The 17,764-nt window shown below is 50.5% G+C and overlaps 1 protein-coding gene across 4 annotated transcripts in view; it reads left to right on the plus strand.

Moving 5' to 3' along the window:
• Positions 1-15,072, plus strand: part of Pola2 (DNA polymerase alpha 2, accessory subunit) — a 31,906-nt gene extending 16,834 nt beyond the window's left edge. Inside the window, exons 11-19 of one of the 4 annotated variants that reach the window (XM_052712371.1) lie at positions 2,373-2,497; positions 3,302-3,340; positions 4,426-4,499; positions 7,339-7,447; positions 7,679-7,785; positions 8,555-8,614; positions 8,783-8,909; positions 9,692-9,892; positions 13,217-15,072. In XM_052712371.1, the coding sequence (XP_052568331.1) occupies positions 2,373-2,497; positions 3,302-3,340; positions 4,426-4,499; positions 7,339-7,447; positions 7,679-7,785; positions 8,555-8,614; positions 8,783-8,909; positions 9,692-9,847 (797 nt within the window). In that variant the 3' untranslated portion in view covers positions 9,848-9,892; positions 13,217-15,072. Of the gene's footprint in view, positions 1-2,372; positions 2,498-3,301; positions 3,341-4,425; positions 4,500-7,338; positions 7,448-7,678; positions 7,786-8,554; positions 8,615-8,782; positions 9,145-9,691; positions 10,176-11,800; positions 12,584-13,216 lie in introns of those variants that run through there. The other 3 variants (XM_052712369.1, XR_008212850.1, XM_052712368.1) reach the window with 3 other exon arrangements.
• The last annotated feature ends 2,692 nt before the right edge of the window (positions 15,073-17,764 follow it).

The following is a 17,764-nucleotide window of genomic DNA, read 5'->3' on the forward strand; positions in this document are numbered from 1 at the left end:
ACTCCACTGGGTGTCCCAAAGGGAATCATGGAGGAGAAAGGGACGCTGTTGGAAAAACCTAGTTTAGTCAGCGGTTAACATACTGATAATTCCAGCAAATGTGCTGTGTTGTAGGAAATGTTAATGTTAGAGGGCTCTGGGGAAAGACAGAATTCTGTGCTCTCTTTGCAAGTTTGTGCAGTTCTATAGTCATTCCACGATAAGGGTGTAACTGTAAAAAATAGTTTCTGGCTAGGTGTGCTGTGCTGGTGCACGCCTTTAATCCCAGCACCTGAGAGGCAGAAGCAGGTGGATCTCTGTCTGCATTCAGGTCTAGCCTGGTCTACGTAGGGAGTTCCAGGCCGGCCAAGGCTACCTAGTAAGACACTGTCTTTTTGAAAAAGAAGAAGAACTGGGCAATGGTGATGCACGCCTTTAGTCCCAGCATTCAGGAGGCGGAGGCAGGCAGATCTCTGTAGACAGCCTGGTCTACAGAGTGAGTTTCAGGACAGCCAGGGCTACACAGGGCTACCTTGTCCTTGGGGGGGGGGGGGGGGGGGGGGGCGGGACGGGAAGAATTGAACAAGTGCCCTGTATGGGGAAAAAGCAAGATAATAAAAATTATATGTGTATTTTGTTTTTGTTTTTAAGTTAGCAAACTTTGTTTCAAAATACCCATAAGCTGGGCTGGAGGTCTTGCTGGGTAGATAAAACTTGTATAGCGTGTGTGAGGCTCTGAGCTTGATCCCCTGCTGTCACAAATGAAAAAGAGGACATGTACTGGAGAGATGGCTTAGTGGTTAAGAGCACTGGCTGCTCTTCCAGGGGTCCTGAGTTCAATTCCCAGCACCCATGTGGTGGCTCACAGCCATCTGATTCCCTGTTCTGTCTGATGCCCTCTTCTGTCATGCAGGCATATATATAAATAGAGCAAATAAGTCTTTTTTAAAGAAAGGGGGTGGGTATTTCTAAGTATTTTTGTAAGTGAAGTAGAACAAACACCAGTAAAGATTTTCAGTCAATGCCAGCGCTGGCATACTGCCAGTACCCCACACAGTGATGGCATGCAAAGTCATTCTTGGACATGACCTAGAATCAGCTCATGACATTGTACACAGTCTCAGAAACTATCTGTGTGGGGGACAAAGGTAGATTCTTCTTGGTCTCAGTCCTGTAGTAGACTGAATATCGCTTCCATGATCCCACAGGGCTGTGAATATGTTACTTTATATGGTCTGGGTGGTGTGGTAGTGTGTACTGTTAGCCTTAGTACTTAGGAGGCAGAGGCAGGCAGATCTTTGTAAGTTCAAGTCAAGCCTGGTCTACATAATGAGTCTTGAATGGGATTATACATGTGGGCTGAGTGCAATCACATGGGTCCCTATGAACATGGTCACGGAATAGAAACTTTAGGCCGCTGACTTTAAAGATAGCGCACAGACAGCCTCCGGATGGTTCCCAGCCATGCTGACAACTTGACTTCTGGACTTACAGTGTCCAAAGATGTAAGATAGTAAATTGCATTAGCTACCAAGTTTGGTACTACAAAATAATTTTTTATTTTATTTATTGTTTTAAAATTTGTTTCTGTTTGTTTGATTTTTATGTGTGTTGTGTATAGCTATGTTCACTTGTGGGTACAGGTAACTATGGAGGCCAGAAGAGGATGTTGGGTCCCCGGGGCAACAGTTATAGACAGTTGTGAGCTGCCTGATGTGGGTGCTGTGAACCAAACTTGGGTCCCCAGGAACAGCAGTAAGCACTCTTAACTGCTGAGCCATCTCTCCAATCCCTGAAATAATTTCTTACAGAACCGATAGGAAAGTAATGCTACATATTAGAAAATTTGGGGAATTTTGGAGGCTTGTTGTGTAAGCCTCACAAACTAGCTCAGACTGACTTTAAACACCCAAATTCAGATAGTTCTGTCTGGACAGGGGCTAGAAACCCAAGGTTAGGGTGGGCCACAAACCTAGCAGCTTCAGTGTCCAGGTAGCACAAGAACCCGCAGGGTCGTCTAGTGTCCAGGCTTCCAACAGAGCCTGCCCTTCCAGGCCTCGATTTCCCCACATTCTCCCACCACACCGACCCCTAGATGGCCCCTAACTTCTGCAGTGTGAGCACATGTCACTTGGATGAATTCTTTCCTGTCTTTCTGCTCACGTTGCCCAGGTGCACTCCATGGCTCCAGCTCCTTGCTGCCTGTGTTCTATACTTGGTTCGATGTTCTTGGGGGAGGGATGAGGTCCTCGACTGGAATCCCCAGTCTTGCACTCATGGGACTTGGTGTGACAAATCCTGTGGCATTTTCTTTCAATGGCCCTTCATTCTCCCTCTACCCAATATCAGCTCTCCTCTTCCTCCTCATGACCTTGCAATGCCTTCTGTCTCAGATTGTGAGCAAACTATGGTTTTAGTTGCCTGTGGGCCTTATACCACCTCTGACAGCATCACATACGACCCCTTGCTTGATCTGATCACCATCATCAACCATGACCGGCCAGATGTCTGCATCCTGGTAGGTCCCCGGGATAGTAGTGTGCAGGGAGGTTGTGGGTTGGGAATGAAATCTGCCTTAGCAAGGGGTTTTTTTTTTGTTTTGTTTTGTTTTGTTTTTTTTGTTTTGTTTTGTTTTGTTTTTCGAGACATAGCAAGGGGTTTTAATGCTATTCTGAGTTTTTAGGAAACATCAATCTGTCTCCTTTTACGAAGATTTTGTTTTGTTTTTAATTCTTTCCTTATTTTTGATTTTGTGAGACAAGGTCTCACTGTGTAGACGAGGCTGGCCTAGAACTCACTATGTAGACCAAGCTGGCCTCAAACTCACAGAGTTCTGCCTGCCTCTGCCTCCCAAGTGCCAGGATTTTTTAATTCTCGATCTGCACCTCTGGAGGTGTACACATACTCCACAGCCATCACTAAGCCCTGAGGCCAGCAGTATTGTCTTTCTTTCCTGGTTTTACAGCATTCTTGCTCTGTCTTGGTACCCCAATCCTAAACTAATCTCTTTTTATGGCCAACATACTACTGGTAACATGGTGGTTTGTTGTTCTTACTAGGTGTAAAAAACAGAAAAGAGCCCAGTGTCATTTGGGGCAGCCACAAGGGTTATAGGGCCCTGGGAAGTCCCCTGAGGGAACAGGACTCAGATGCTCCAGAGCCCATCTGCTACCTCCCCAGGCCCTCCAGGCAACCTGGGAGGAACAAGTGGACTCGGGCAGGGAACTGCTTTTAGACAATTTGTCTAAAAGCCTTAGCAGACACGGAAGATTCTGATTTGTTCTTTGGGGGCTTCTGTTTCCCCACCTCCGCTCATTTGCAGTTTGGACCCTTCCTGGATGCTAAACACGAGCAGGTGGAGGTGAGTACCTGGGGAAGGGAGGGGAGGGGAGGGGAGGGACTGGGTGCCTGCACTCACCTAGACACTCTCTCTTAGTCTCCTCCTTTGGAGTTTATCTGTATCTGCAGCAGGCTTACATCAACCCTGTGGCTAACGAGGAAAACGTCACTGGCCGTGTCTAGTAAACACCTTGAATCTGAAGGCTCCGTTCCACTAGTACACAAAATCATCTGGAAGCCAGGGAGGGAACTGGAAATAGGTGGTTCCTTTGTCTACCCCAACTCACTGCTCAGGCACAAAAACAGTAACACAAGCAGATGGGCTTCGGCCGTGGGTCTGGCTGGCTGGTCTCAAAGTTGCCTATGAGACTGATAGAGTAGCTACTTCACTGAAGAGGCAGATACTATGAAATCCTTTATGTGGCCACTGTCCCAAATTGGCATCATGTCATGAGTCCCTCTAATACATGAACCACGGTTCTTCCGAGGATCTTGGTCGAGGGCCTGGGTCTCCTGTCCCTTGTTGGCAGGTGGTTCACCTCCATCAACAGGATTTCAAGGCTGTCTTCATCCTAGACTTTCAGTGTGCATGCAAGAGGATTGTTATGTGGCGAGGGGACTTTGTTTGTTTGTTTGTTTGTTTTTTCAAGACAGGGTTTCTCTGTGTAGTCCTGTCTGTCCTGGATCTCACTCTGTAGCCCAGGCTGGCCTCAAACTCACAGAGATCCGCCTACCTCTGCCTCCTGAGTGCTGGGATTAAAGGCGTGCGCCACCACTGCCTAGCCTGCCAGAGGACTAATTCTAACCTGATCTAGATTCAGCTCCTTGCACGTGGACAGCCCACCCCACCCCCCCTTTTTTGTTTGTGACGGGGTCTTACACTGGAACTGGGCTGGCTTAGAATTCAGTCTGTATCCTAGCTGGCCTGCAGCTCACAGCAGGGCTGCTTCACCCTCCTGAGTGCTGGGATTCCAAAGCCCCCGTGCCTGGCTCTCATCGTCCTCATTGTCACGTTTCTGTCCACTCCGTCCCTGTCCACTCCAAGCCCCTCGGGTCGTCCCTCAAGCCGAGGCACTCTTCTGAGTCAGCTCCTTTCCTCTCTTGCAGAACTGTCAGCTGACAAGCCCATTTGAAGACGTTTTCAAGCAGTGCCTGAGAACAGTTATCGAGGGAACAAGAAGGTCAGTGTTCCAGATGCCGGGCAGACCTGCAGCTTTCTAGATTCTTCCAGGACATGCCGGTAGGAAATCGAAGCTGGTTAGGCCACTTGTGTTCCTGTCCTTTCTGTCCTTTTGGACTTAGAGATGAGATAGAACCCTTGACCTTCAGCCTCAGTGGGTACACAGGCATCTCTGTAAGTCAGATAAACAAACTCCACACACACTCGTCCTCCTCCATTCTTTCTCTTTACTTCCTTTTCTCACTTCCCCTTGTATAAACTGTTACTCCATGGGAATATTCCCAGGGTGGTTTGGGGAAGCATTTGATTGGCAATGAAATTCTGAGAGGCCCCAAGCCTCTTGTTGCGTGAAGGGAATGTTTTGGGGTAAGCCCAACTTCCTTCCCAGAGTCAGTGCTTCCCCATCGTGGTGGATGGCTGCCAGGGGCTAGAGCGATGGATGGAGGAGACTCCAGTGAGGGTGGGTCCTGAATCCTCAGCATAGCTGGGACCGTGTGTGAGGGCCTTATGGTTCCAGGAAGAGTTCAGAGCTAGACACAGAGACATCAGGAAGCCGACCCCGCGCTCCTGTCTTTTGTTGGGCAGGTCAGAAAGAGAAGGCTGTGGTGGGCAGTCTCCTGGGATCTACTGCGTGTTGCTGAACCCACAATAAACAAACCTTCCTGAGCTGAGATTTAAAACAAACCTGTAACAACGGTGGTTTTTAAAGGTCTTCCTTCCGCCTTCCGTCCTGAGAACAGATCCCAGGTTGATTAGTTGTAATACAACCTTGTGCTGGCATCAGGCCTGGAGCCAGGAGACTTGAGCCCTCCACTGCTTCCTTCCCCTCCCTTCTCAAGTGGGGGGTTACAGATACCTTCCCTCTCCCCAGGTCTGTTAGGGCCCCAGCTGAGTTCCCCAAACCAGGGGAGTGCTGAGGTCCTCGGAGATAAACCCCTAGCCTCCAAAGCAGGGGCAGGCACTGGGGCGGCACCCAGCACTGGCTGGTGCTTCCGACATGAGGTTGGGTTCTGATTTTGGTTCCTCATCCCGTGTGCTATTGATAGGAGTGACACAAACAAAGAATAGACCAAGCATTGTTACCCAGGGAGCCAGTACCCAGCACCACCAGGCACTTTCATCTGTGGCTAGTGTGAGCTGCAAAGCAGGGGCACAGCCCCACCCTGCCAGATCTGCATATAAATGGTGCTAGGTCAGAAATGCAGAGCACCACACTCTCAGCAGAACTGAGAGATGTCAGCAGTGAGACCCTCCCACCCTATGATGCATGAAGTTGTGCAGCACTGCGCATAGTTGGAATTTCTCCCCGCCCCTCCCCCTATAGCCAGCTCCAAGCCATTGAGCGGAGGCTGTTTCCTCCTTAACCATTGCTCCCCTGAAGCCGGTCCTGAACAGCAGCCTAGTCCCATGAGGACTAACAGCTTCACCTCAGTCCTTTGGACCTTCAAGACTTTCATTCCTGGAGACCTGGAGCATAGGGTGTTCCTTTCAGTTCACTCCCTGGCTTCTTCACCAGACTCTAGCACTCACTTGGACAATGGCAGTGAACTTGATTGTGAATAATACGCGAAGTACCTTTCCCAAGATTATGGTGATCTATTACAGCAGACCAGTCCTCAGTATCTGATGACATGTCCAAAGTCCCTATGTAGGAATGGAGACATGGCTCAGCAGTTAAGAGTTACTGCTTTAGCTGGGTAGTGGTGGCTCAGGCCTTTAATCCCAGCACTCAGGAGGCGGAGGCAGGCAGATCTCTGAGTTCGAGGCCAGCCAGGTGTAAAAAAAAAGAAGAGAAAAAGAAGTATAGCTGCTCTTATAGAGGGCTGGTGTTTGGTTCCCAGCACCCACACCAAGCTGCTTACAGCCACCTGTAACTCCTGCTTGGGAATCTACACCTGTTCCACGGTTTCAGCATGAGAAGGAAAGGGCTGCAAGTGAGAGCTTCGGCTGGTTCCAGGCATGCCCTCACAGCAGCAGTTTGGCCTCTTTGGTTTACAGTGGGCCCCTCTGCCAAGGATAGACAAGGGAACCAAAGAAGAGGTTTTCCCTTTTCTCTTTTGTGTGGTTTCCAAAACGGTTGGCCCTGGGGGCCACAGCTTTCTTCTCCACTCCATGTTGTAACCCTAGAGACTCTCCTGTCCCCGTCAAAGGAGCAGCTGCCTCTGCTGCTCCTCTGGAGTATTTCCTGATGTGAGTGGGGAGGTGGATATCTCTCCAACAGTCTCTGTCCTCGGTGTCCAGTAGACCTGGCCGTGCCTTTGCTGCCTGAAAGGTTTGGTTTGATCTTCAAAGTGTGAGGGGCGACCTCGGGGTCTGACCAGTTGGCCTCACTCCTCCCTGGCTTCACTTGTTTCACCCAAGCCATGTGTCCAGAGAACTTTATTGTCCGCAAGCTACCTATGCCCTGTAGAGTGGAGTAAAACCTAAGTTTAAGTCCTGAGACTTCCCTTAAATAAGCCTCACTGTGTAGTTCAGGCTAGCCTCAAACTCGTAACAACCCTCTCTGGCCTCCCAAGGCCTAGGTTGCCTGTGCGTGCCTTTCATGCCCAGATCTAGATCTGTTTCCTCCCTTTTCCCACCAGACAAGAGTTCCCCTCTGTAGTGGGATGCCACACAAAACAAGGGACTGTGTGTCCTGAGCTGTGTGCATCAGATCCAGCTGGACATGTGAAAGTGACAGCCTTTCCCTCGCAGGGTCCTGGGAGACTGTCTGGTGGAGTGGAATGCCATCCAAGTCTCCCTGGAGGACTGCTGATGGAGGGCGTGCTTACACCCCGAGCCTGTGGCCGTTCTGCTCACTCACCTCTTGTCCCTCCTATGCTTGTGTTTTCACAAAGCAGCTCCGGCTCCCACCTTGTCTTTGTCCCATCTCTGAGGGACGTGCATCATGAACCGGTATACCCACAGCCACCGTTTACCTTCTCTGAGCTGCCTCGGGAGGACAAAAAGGTACCATTGCCCCCTCTGGCCAGTGAGCAGCGGGTGGGCTGAAGACAGCCCCGTGGGTGAGGGCAGAGAGTCCCTTGGGAGCCTGACTTCTGATTCCCAGCAGGTCATAGACTGCTGCACGTGGGTTACTCCTTCTCAGTGGTCTCTGTCCCTTCCCGACTCCGGCTTCTCTGGGGAGGAACTCTCTAGCTGTTGTATGCAAATGTTCAAGTCAGCGCCTTCTCATTTCAGCGGGTGCAGTTTGTGTCCGAGCCCTGCAGCCTCTCCATAAATGGAGTGATGTTTGGCTTGACATCCACGGACCTGCTGTTCCACATCGGGGCTGAGGAGATCTGTAGGTAAGACACATTCCACGTCAACAGCAGACAGCTGACTCCTTGCATCCTGGCCCTGCCATCGCCAAGACACTGCCCCCCACCACATCATGCTACCTGACAAGTCTTGAGAAGGGGTCATGAGAGCCACACTATACAGAAACTTGGGACTTCCCTTGTCTGCTAACGGCAGCAGTCAGACCGACGTATTAGTTGCTGTCACTAGTCTGCCGTGTCTGAGACCCCAAAGAGCCCAGTCTGTTGTGTCTGCATGAAACGCCCGGCAGCGAAATTCACATTTTTGGCCCTCGTCCCTTTCGCTTTACCTTCGCATTTTGTGACCCGAGTGCTCGAGTGTCCTTCTCTGCAGATTCACCAGGGATTTATCAGACGGCAAACGTGGGGCCCTCAGAGAGCCGGACGCTGCCGGACCTGGCGTCTAGGCTAGGCAGTTGGTTCTTCCGTCAGACCTTCCTTGCTGGGAAAGGGACCACCGGGGAGTTCAGTTGGGTGTATGCTTTGGCTGGGGTGTGATACGTAGGGTTACCCGGCTGTGTGTGGCTTCATGGTGCAGAGGACGTGTCCTCTCGTGCAAGATGGTGCCGGCTTCAGTGCTGAGGCCTCCCAAATCCTGATTCCTAGGACTCTTCTTCCCTCTAGGCCTCGTGCCCTGCTGCCCGGCCTGGGAAAGGACGTTGTCTCCCTGCGGTTTAGCCTCTCTCTAGCCGGCTCGAGTCCTCAGGTCCTCCCTAAAGAGGACTGACGGAGAAACCCGGTTCTGCTTCCTTTCTAGCTCTTCTGGGACTTCAGACCGATTCAGCCGAATCCTCAAGCATATCCTGACGCAGAGAAGGTGAGCGTACTGGCCAACCCCCTGAGTCACCGGATCAGACCTGCTTCACAGCCACTAGGGAATTTCACCCTGTGGCGACAAAACTGGGTTCTGTCCCCTCAAACGGGCAGTGGGAGCCTCCCCGGGTTCCTGAATTGGCTGCTACTAGAACTTCTTTCATCTCTGCAGCTACTACCCACTCTACCCGCCCCACGAGGACATGGCCATAGACTACGAGAACTTCTATACCTATGCTCAGCTGCTCTTCACCCCTGACGTCTTCATCGTGCCGTCAGAGCTGCGGTACTTCGTGAAGGTAAGTTTGAACTGGCTTTTTGCCAGAGACATCAGAACCTGACTTTTCCTTCCAGATTACCTGGCACTCTCTCTCCCTGGGTCTACTGAATGAGACAGTGTCTGCTTGGGGCCAGCACAAGGATTGGTTGTTGGGCAGGGGACGTCCATGGGTGGAATGAAGCATGAGCAAGCAGTGTGTGCCCACCTGCGTAGAGCCTATGTGTCGAAGAGTGAGGACTTCAGGCCATGTCAAGGTGATATGAGAACATGTTGCCTGTCTGCCTGCCTTCCCCTGAATTCTAATCTGACCTCCCTGTGGGCTCAGCCAGCAGTACCTCAAAGAAGCTCTTGATCTGATCTGCATGCTCAGCCACCTCAGGCTTGAGTCCCTCCCAGGGAGTCCACCACACCAGTTTTTTTTTAAGCTGGGTCCAGTCCAGTCTTAAGCAGTGGGTTTTCTGCTTTTCAAGGGAGGGAGCATTTGAGGCCGGGTCTCTACAGCCCAGGATGTCCTGAGCTCTCACTCGTCCTGCCTCAGCCTCCTGAGTGCTGAGTGCAGTGTGTGACACCCACTCAACCCCTAAGTATTTTCTCATGCAGAAAAACCAGAAACCATTGGGATCTGTTTTGTCCCGAAGGATAGGAGCTCCTTGTCCCGGCAGGCTACTGCATTCTTTATCTGCCCTGGAGATTCTCTAGTTACAAGTGAACATATCTGCCTGGGTGGTTGCCTTTGCTTCTGCTTTCTAAAACTCAGTGTGAGATTCTGACGAGGTCACACCCAGTGCCCTTTCTTTCCAGGACATCCTTGGCTGTGTCTGTATAAATCCTGGGCGACTCACCAAAGGACAGGTGGGTGGCACCTTCGGCCGCCTCTACCTCAGGAGACAGCCCGGGGCCATGGACAGTAAGGGCAGGCCGGGCCTGAGTGTGGCCGTGCAGGTGGTCAGAATCTGAGTCTTGAGCCTCAGTCATGTGGCCTCACCGACACCAGGAGCCCAGGTATGACCGACCCTCTGATGACCAGACTGTTGAAGCACCTGACAGGGATCTGTCCCTGTCTGGCAAGGAGCGGAACAGGACTGCGGGCCTGGGGCCCTGTGCAGTTGGGCCTTGATCTGAGTCATGCCTCTCGCCTCTCCTTACCTCACAAGGGACATAGGGTGTCGAGAAGTGAACCATTTCTGGAGACAGCCTGCCCAGAAAGGCAGGAAAACTTCATGGTTTTCTGTATGAGTCGAACACAGCGTTCAGAGAAATAAATATAAATTTTTAGTAAAACTGATTTTAATCTATCTTCCCCTTTCCTTTTTTTTTTTTTTTCCCCTGAGTAGTGTTCTAGGAATGTTGTCTATTTGACCTATGTCCAGAGAAGGCAGAGCTTTGGTCACACTGGGCCCCGTCCAGCCCCTTGGAACTCTCCCAGCCCTACCCTGCATCCTCCCAAAGTCCCCAGACTAGAGTTGCTGAGGAAGAAACTGGGCTGCAGAGCAAGCAGCTGGCAGCCTGCCTGGCTCCCCCTGTGCTTCCTCTCACACACCGCGTCTCACACGCATGCTGTGTCTCAGCCCCACCTCTCCATCTAGAGGAGGCAGCCTTGACGAGCCCTTCCGTGCTGTAGTCTCCGGTCAGTTGTCACTCAGGTCCAGCAGGAGCTCGCACTTGCCTGTAGCCCAGAGCTCTCAGATAAGGTGGGGGGCCAGGACATCCCCATGCCGGTATGTCCTGGCATCTGAGGAAAGACTGCAGAGAGTTCAATCTGGCACCAGTCTCTGCCCCCCATAAGCAGGCTGTCCTGCCTTGTGTGCCAAAGACGAGGAAGCCACACGCTGCCAGGCCCTGGGAAGTGTGAGGAGTAGCAGCTTTGACTGACGGAAATAGGGGCCCTCACAGAGCCAGCCTGTGCTCCTCACCTCTGGAGGAGGAGGCATCGGGAACAGGTCGCCTACCATGAGAACTGCTTCCTTTCTCCTTTTGTCAAAGTGCTTGGGAGGCTGGTTTTAATCCCAGCACTCGGGAGGCAGAGGCAGGTGGATCTCTCTGAGTTTGAGGCCAGCCTGGGCTACAGAGCGAGTTCCAGGACAGCCAGGGCTACATAGTAAGTTCCAAAAAAAGTGCCTGTGAGGAAAGATTTAGAAACAATCCCCAACTTGGGGAGCCGGTGACCCTTGTCCTCTGGCAGGAGACTTTTTTGTGTTTGTTTTTTGTTGTTTTGAGACAGGGTTTCTCTGTGTAGCCCTGGCTATCCTGGAACTCATTCTGTAGACCAGGCTGGCTTCAAACTCAGAGATCCAGCTGCCTTTGCCTCCCAGTGCTGAGATTAAAGATGTGCGCCACCCACCTGACCGTAGGAAACATTTAATGGTCCACATTGCCGATGTGATTTGTCAGCCTTGGAAGTGGCATGTGTGGCACAAGAGCTTTTGTGTTTTAACCAAGCCAAACATCAGCTCTCAGCCCGGCCCGCCCTTGCCTTAGAAACGGCCTGGGAAGATTAAACCGCCAGGCCACGATAAACAAGCTCTAGCTACATCCTGCTGCCCCCCCCCCTTAGCCCTCGTCATGGGGGTCCATGAGACTCCTCTGGGGAGCTGTAGCCCCACAATGGACAGAGCCCCTGTCTTTCCAGACTCAGGAAGATTTGGAGCCTTAGGCAGAGGCAGACACTTGGCAATGGGAGATTGTGAGTTCAAGCGGAGAGGCCCAAAGGCAGTGGGAAGAGAAATCCAGGGCTCCCTGTCATAGGTGTGAGTGGAAGCGTAGGGCTGTTGCTTGGATACCTGTCAAATGAGGCTGGAGATGATGGGGAGGACATTTAAGACCCAAACGAAAAGGAGGTTATGAACTCAGAGCAGACAGGTCTGGCAGACGTGCCTCTGCCACCAGAAGGTTCTTTTTGACTCTTGTCAGGAAGTTGGTGCCAAGTGACTGCCAACTCATTTTCCTGGTCCTCGACTTCAACTGCAGTGCCAGTCTCCTGCAGCATCTGTCGTCCATAGAGCTCGCCTGTGCGCCTGCACGTGGGCACGTGATCTCGGAACTGAAGTACCGGTGATGGAGGGCACAGGCTGGCAGGGCCCCATCTGCCTTCCAACTTCTTTTGGTGGCATCTCCCCCAGGTCTGGTCTCCAGTGGACCCTTGACAGGAGCTGGGGGGGTGGGGCACATAGATGGCTCTGAAGAAGCAGTCCTACCTCCTCCTATCCAGAGCATTTTCTTCACTCCCTGAGGGAAACTGCCACCCTCTCCTTTCAGGCGTGGCTGCCCGTTAGGAGTCAAGCCCCTTCTCTGGGAGGGTAGGACAGAGTCGCTGAGGGGAACAAAAGCCCCTCATAGCTCCCATTCGTGGGAACTCAGTCGAGTGCCAGGAGCAAAGCTAGGGACACCCAGGGGCAGGAGGGCTGGGCCAACGCCAGGACGCTGGCCCTCAGGTCCTTCCATTCCATCCTGCTTTCTGGAGTCACCCAGAGTGTAGGTTTCCTCCCCTTGACCTCAGGTTCCTTGGCTCTGCCACTTCCCCGAGCTAACTCCTCACTTGGGCCCTGGGCCTGGCAGAACCACGTGATGGCCCGGCACTTACACAGCTCCTCCCTCCAGCCCAGAACTACGTCTACCAGACAAAGAATGTGTTTTAACACTTGGAAAAATTGTTTTTTAGGATATGTAATAAACTTCAGCTTTTGGAATTTTTAACTTTTATCTATTTTTTAATGGTTTATTTTTATTTGATGTGCTTGCATATATGTCTGTGTGAGGGTGTCTGATCCCCTGGAACAGGAGTAGCAGACATGCCATGAGCTGCCATGTGAGGTGCTGGGAATTGAACCCACGTCCTCTGGAAGAGCAGCCAGTGCTCTTAAACACTAAGCCGTCTCTCCAGCCCCATGGAGTTTTTAAAGAACATTTATTTTATGTGTATGTACCCAAGTATGTGTGTATGTACAGGCATGAGGAACCGTGGAAGTCAGAAGAAGGAACAGATCTGGAGTTACAGATGGCTGGGAGCCGCCATGTGGGTGCTGGGAACCAGCTCAGGTCCTCTGCAAGAGCAGCAGTGTTCTTAAGCCCTGAGCCAAGCCAGGCGGTGGTGGCGCACGCCTTTAATCCCAGCACTCAGGAGGCAGAGCCTTTTTATTTCTTTTTTGGTTGGTTGGTTTTGGATTTTCTTGAGACAAAGTCTTGCTTTGTATCTCAAGCTGGGACTGCACATGATGCCCATATATACGAGCACATACACATAAAATAAATATTCTTTTTTAAAAAATTGAAATTTGTTATATATCCCAATTAGATAACTTTTTTTTTTTTTTTTTTTTTTTTTTTTAGTTTTACAACTAAACCGCTGGACTAGCCAGGCATGGTGGCAGGATAGCATACAGCCGTAATCATCCTAGCTGGCAGAAGAAGGATCAAGAGTCTGGGGCCAGCCTCAGCTGCACAAAGCAGAAAGGACCTTCTAAGGGCCTATGAGTTCTGCTTTAATGTATAAGGCTCCAGGGGGCTGGAGTCTGAGTCCTGGACTGTCTCATATCTGTGTCATACACTGATGCACTTAGCCACCCGAGTAGAGTGGCTTAAGAGTCCTGGGAACCAACCCAGCCCTGTGCCTGGGAGGACAGGAGAGGAGAGGAACGTTGGCATACCAGGAGCTGATCTGGTGGGACCTGGGCCTGGGAACGGTGACATAATGATCACTATTCTAAATTCAGCCCTGGGAGCCTGGCAGGCAAGGGGGTCATGCTATAGATCCAGCTGGAAGCCGTGGGCAACGTTTGAACCTAAAAGTCACAGGGCAAAGATCAGTGTTGGATGGGCAGATACAAGGTTCTGACTGGGAAACCTCCAAAGATGTCCAAGAGAACAGACAGACACCAAAGAGGACAGACATCCAAGGTGGGCTCAGGCCACTGTGTTCAGGCCACTGGCCACCTCTCACATACCCTGAGTTGTTCTGCTCGATCTGGAAATGTCTGGGGCCCTAGAGCGGGCTGCCTTCAGAGGAGGCTGGGCCAAAGCCAGCTCTACATTCCCATCCCCACCCTCCTCCAGCCCCAGGCTCCTCTCAGCCCAGAGCCTGCCTGACAGCTGAGGGCCTGCAGCTGCCCTGGATCAGAGGTCTCAAGAACAGCTGCTGCTTGTGACCCCACTGACCCTGGTTCCTGGACACTTCCCTGGCCAGCCCTGTCTCCACTGCCCACTCCACTCTCCTGATTATGCCCGGGGGCTCCAGGGCGTGTCCCAGCACACAACAGGAGCACAGACAGGACAGCAAGGGCGGTCCCCAGCCCTGGTGCTATTCAGAGGGGGCTTTTCCACCCAGCAGGAGCAGTATCGGGAAGAAGGCCTCCCCTCTGGCCCACTTCTTGCACTGAGCCTGTTCTGACATCTCACTTACCAGAGGGGCCAGAGGTGACCTCTCGTAGAACAAGCAGAGATGGAGAGCAAGATCATTCCTGACTCCTAGCAGGTTTCTCCTGAAGCCTGCTGTTCCCATGAGTGCCTGAGGCCCCCTAGAACATTTCTAGTAACAGAAGTTGCCTCTAGGGATATGTGTCACAGGGCTTGGGGTCACTCCCATATCCTGTTCAAACTCAATATATAGCTGAAGCTGGCCTTAACTCCTGGTCCTCCTACGTCCTGAGTGCTGGGATTACATAGGTGTTTATTCAGTGCTGGAGATCGAACCCAGAGCCTTGCTCATGCTAGGCAAACACTGCCAAATGAGCTACGTCACCAGCCTTAATTTTTCTGTTTGTTTGTTTGTTTTTGTTTTTTGAGACAGGGTTTCTCTGTGTAGCCTTGGCTGTCCTGGAACTCACTCTGTAAACCAGGCTGGCCTTGAACTCACAGAGATCCGCCAACTCTGCCTCCCTAATGCTGGAATTAAAAGCCTGTGCTACCACCACCCGGCTGCTTCTTTTTTTTTTAAGGTTTATGATGGGGAGGGGGTTGCAAGGGCAGAGTGCAGATATGAAGGGATGAGGAAATGAATGGGATTGAGATGCATGATGTGAAAGACACAAAGAATAAATAAAAAAGAAGTTATAAAAATAAAAGAGCCGGGTGGTGGTGGCGAAAGCCTTTAATCCCAGCACTCAGGAGGCAGAGGCAGGTGGATCTCTGAGTTCGAGTCCAGCCTGGTCTACAGAGCTAGTCCAGGACAGGTTCCAAAGCTACAGAGAAACCCTGTCTCGAAAAAACAAAATAAATAGATAAATAAAATAAAATAAAAATATAAAAAAAAATAAAAGATTTATCTTAGGCAGAGCATGGTGGCATATGCCTTTAATCCCTGTACTTGGGAAACAGTGGCAGGCAGATCTTTGTGAGTTCAAGGCCAGCCTGGTCTACAAAGCGAATTCCAGGAGAGCTAGGGTGATTACACAGAAACCCTATCTCAAAAACAACAACAAAATTATTATTCTTGATTTATGTATGGGGGCTACATGCATGTGAACGCAGGTACCTCAGAAGGCCAGAGGTGTCAGATTGCCCTGGAGCTAGAGTTACAGGCAGTTATGAACCATCTGAATATGGATGCTGGGAATTGTACTCTGAAAGACAACAGATCCTCTCAGCCACTGAACCATCTCTCCAGCCCCATCCCATGCCTGCTTTAACAACAAAAATAATCACAACTTTCCTGCCACCTAATTCCTGAAGTGCTCCATAGCCTGTCACTTATGCTATTCACTCTTGATCCCCAAGGACTAGGAGGGTCTTGTTCACAATTGTCTCAGTTCTGCTGGAGTGCATGGCATATAACACCTCTTCAGTGCTGGGGTCACAGACTTGCACCACCAAGCTTTCCTGGAATTAAACTTCAATGTGGGTGTACTCAGGGGTCAGTGCATATCCAAACCACAGCAAGCAGTCTGCAAAATATGATGCCAACAGAAAGGCAGAGAGGCCCCACAGAAGATGGCTTTCCCCATCACCCCCAACAGCAGGTCCTGCCTTCCCTGTGACTCCCATCAGTACCTGCAGGATTTGGGGGCTCAACTTGTCTAAATATTTAGCATTTGTGTAAAACAGATGGGAGGAGCCTTGCTTGCTCAACAGCTCTGGGAGTGTTTGTGAAAGCTGATAATGCTGTCATCTCTGGGAGAAGTGGGTGCCTGGAGGTCAGGGTGAAGGAGAAACTGACTCTTGAAACTTGTGAGTTTTGAGCCACATGAAAAGATACCTAGTTGGAAAAGTAATTTCAATTAAAAAAAGAAGTGTGAGTCTGGATTGGGCATGAGAATGGAACCTGTAATCCCAGAATTTGGGAGGCAGAGGCAGGAGAATTAATACAAGTTCAAAGCCAGTCTGCATACTGAGTTTCTTAGGTACGATTTCTAGTGCACTGGCAATGAAACATGTTGAAGAAAAAGCAAGCTAGGGAGGAAAGGGTTTATTTGACTTACACTTCAACGTTGCTGTTTATCCCCGAAGGAAGCAAGGGCAGGAACTCAGACAGGCCAGGAACCTGGAGGCAGGAGCTGATGCAGAGGCCATGGAGGAGTGCTGGTTACTGGCTTGCTCAGCCTTTCTTCCTATCTTTCTTTCTTTCTGTCTTCCTTTCTTCCTTCCTTTTCTCTTTTATTTCTTTTTCTTTCTTTCTTTCTTTCTTTCTTTCTTTCTTTTTTTTTTTTGTTGTTGTTGTTGTTGGCTTTTTGAAACAGAGTTTCTTTGTGTAACAGCCCTGGCCGTCCTGGAACTCACTCTGTAGATCAGGGTGGCCTCAAACTCACAGAGATCAGCCTGTCTCTGCCTCTGGAATGCTGGGATTAAAGATGTGCACCACCACTGCCTGGCTAGCCTACTTTCTTATAGAACCTAGGACCACCAACCCAGCCCAGTTCCACTTACAATGGGCTGGGCCCTCCCCCATCAATCACTAATTAAGAAAATGCCCTACAGCTATATCTTATGGAGGAGGCATTTTTCCAATTGAAGTCCCCCCTCCTTGCTAGCATGTGCCAAGTTGATATAAAACTAGCCAGCACAGTGAGTTTGAAACCAGCCAGAACTACATAGTGAGATCCTGTCTCTAAAAAAAAAAAATGATTATTCTGATTGTGTCTGTCTTAGTTAGGATTTTATTGCTGTAAAGAAACACCATGGCCACAGCAACTCTTTTTTTGTTGTTGTTTCATTTTTTGAGACAGGGTTTCTCGGTGTAGCTTTGGAGCCTTTCCTGGAACTCACTCTATAGTCCAGGCTGGCCTCGAACTCACAGAGATCTGCCTGCCTCTGCCCCTGAGTGCTGGGATTAAAGGTGTGCGCCACCACCGCCTGGCTCCACAGCAACTCTTACAAAGAAAAATATTTAATTGGGGTTGGCCTACAGTTTTAGAGGTTTAGTCCATTATCATCATGGTGGAAAGTATATCAGCATGCAGGCAGACGTGGGGCTGGAGAAGGAGCTGAGAGTTCTACATCTGGATCTGCAGGCAACAGGAAGAGACTGACTGAGACACACTTCCTCCAACAAGGTTACACCCACTCCAACAAAGCCACACCTCCTCATAGTGCCACTCCCTAGGGGCCTGTGGGGACCATTTTTATTCAAACTACCACAGTGGCATACCTCTGTAAGACCTTTGTTGTCCTTCATGATTTACTCAGCAACTGTTATGACTCTCCATGGCCTTCAGTTACTCAGCAATGAGCCTTTCCTTCTCAGTGGCAAGTGACAGAAATCATACCAAAACCCCAAGCAAAAACTGGAATTTGTTAGCTAATGTAATGGAAAATGCTTTGGGTATGGCTGGGACCAGGAGCACATGCAATGTCATAGATTCATTTTCTTGGCTCAAGGGGAGGGTGGGACAGGTTCTAAGTAGTCCAGGCTGATCTTGAACTCCAGATCCTCCTGCTTCCACTTCC

The sequence above is a fragment of the Peromyscus californicus genome, unplaced genomic scaffold (genome assembly GCF_007827085.1).
Source record: "Peromyscus californicus insignis strain IS unplaced genomic scaffold, ASM782708v3 Scaffold_4__1_contigs__length_199733344, whole genome shotgun sequence".
Lineage (NCBI taxonomy): Eukaryota > Metazoa > Chordata > Mammalia > Rodentia > Cricetidae > Peromyscus > Peromyscus californicus.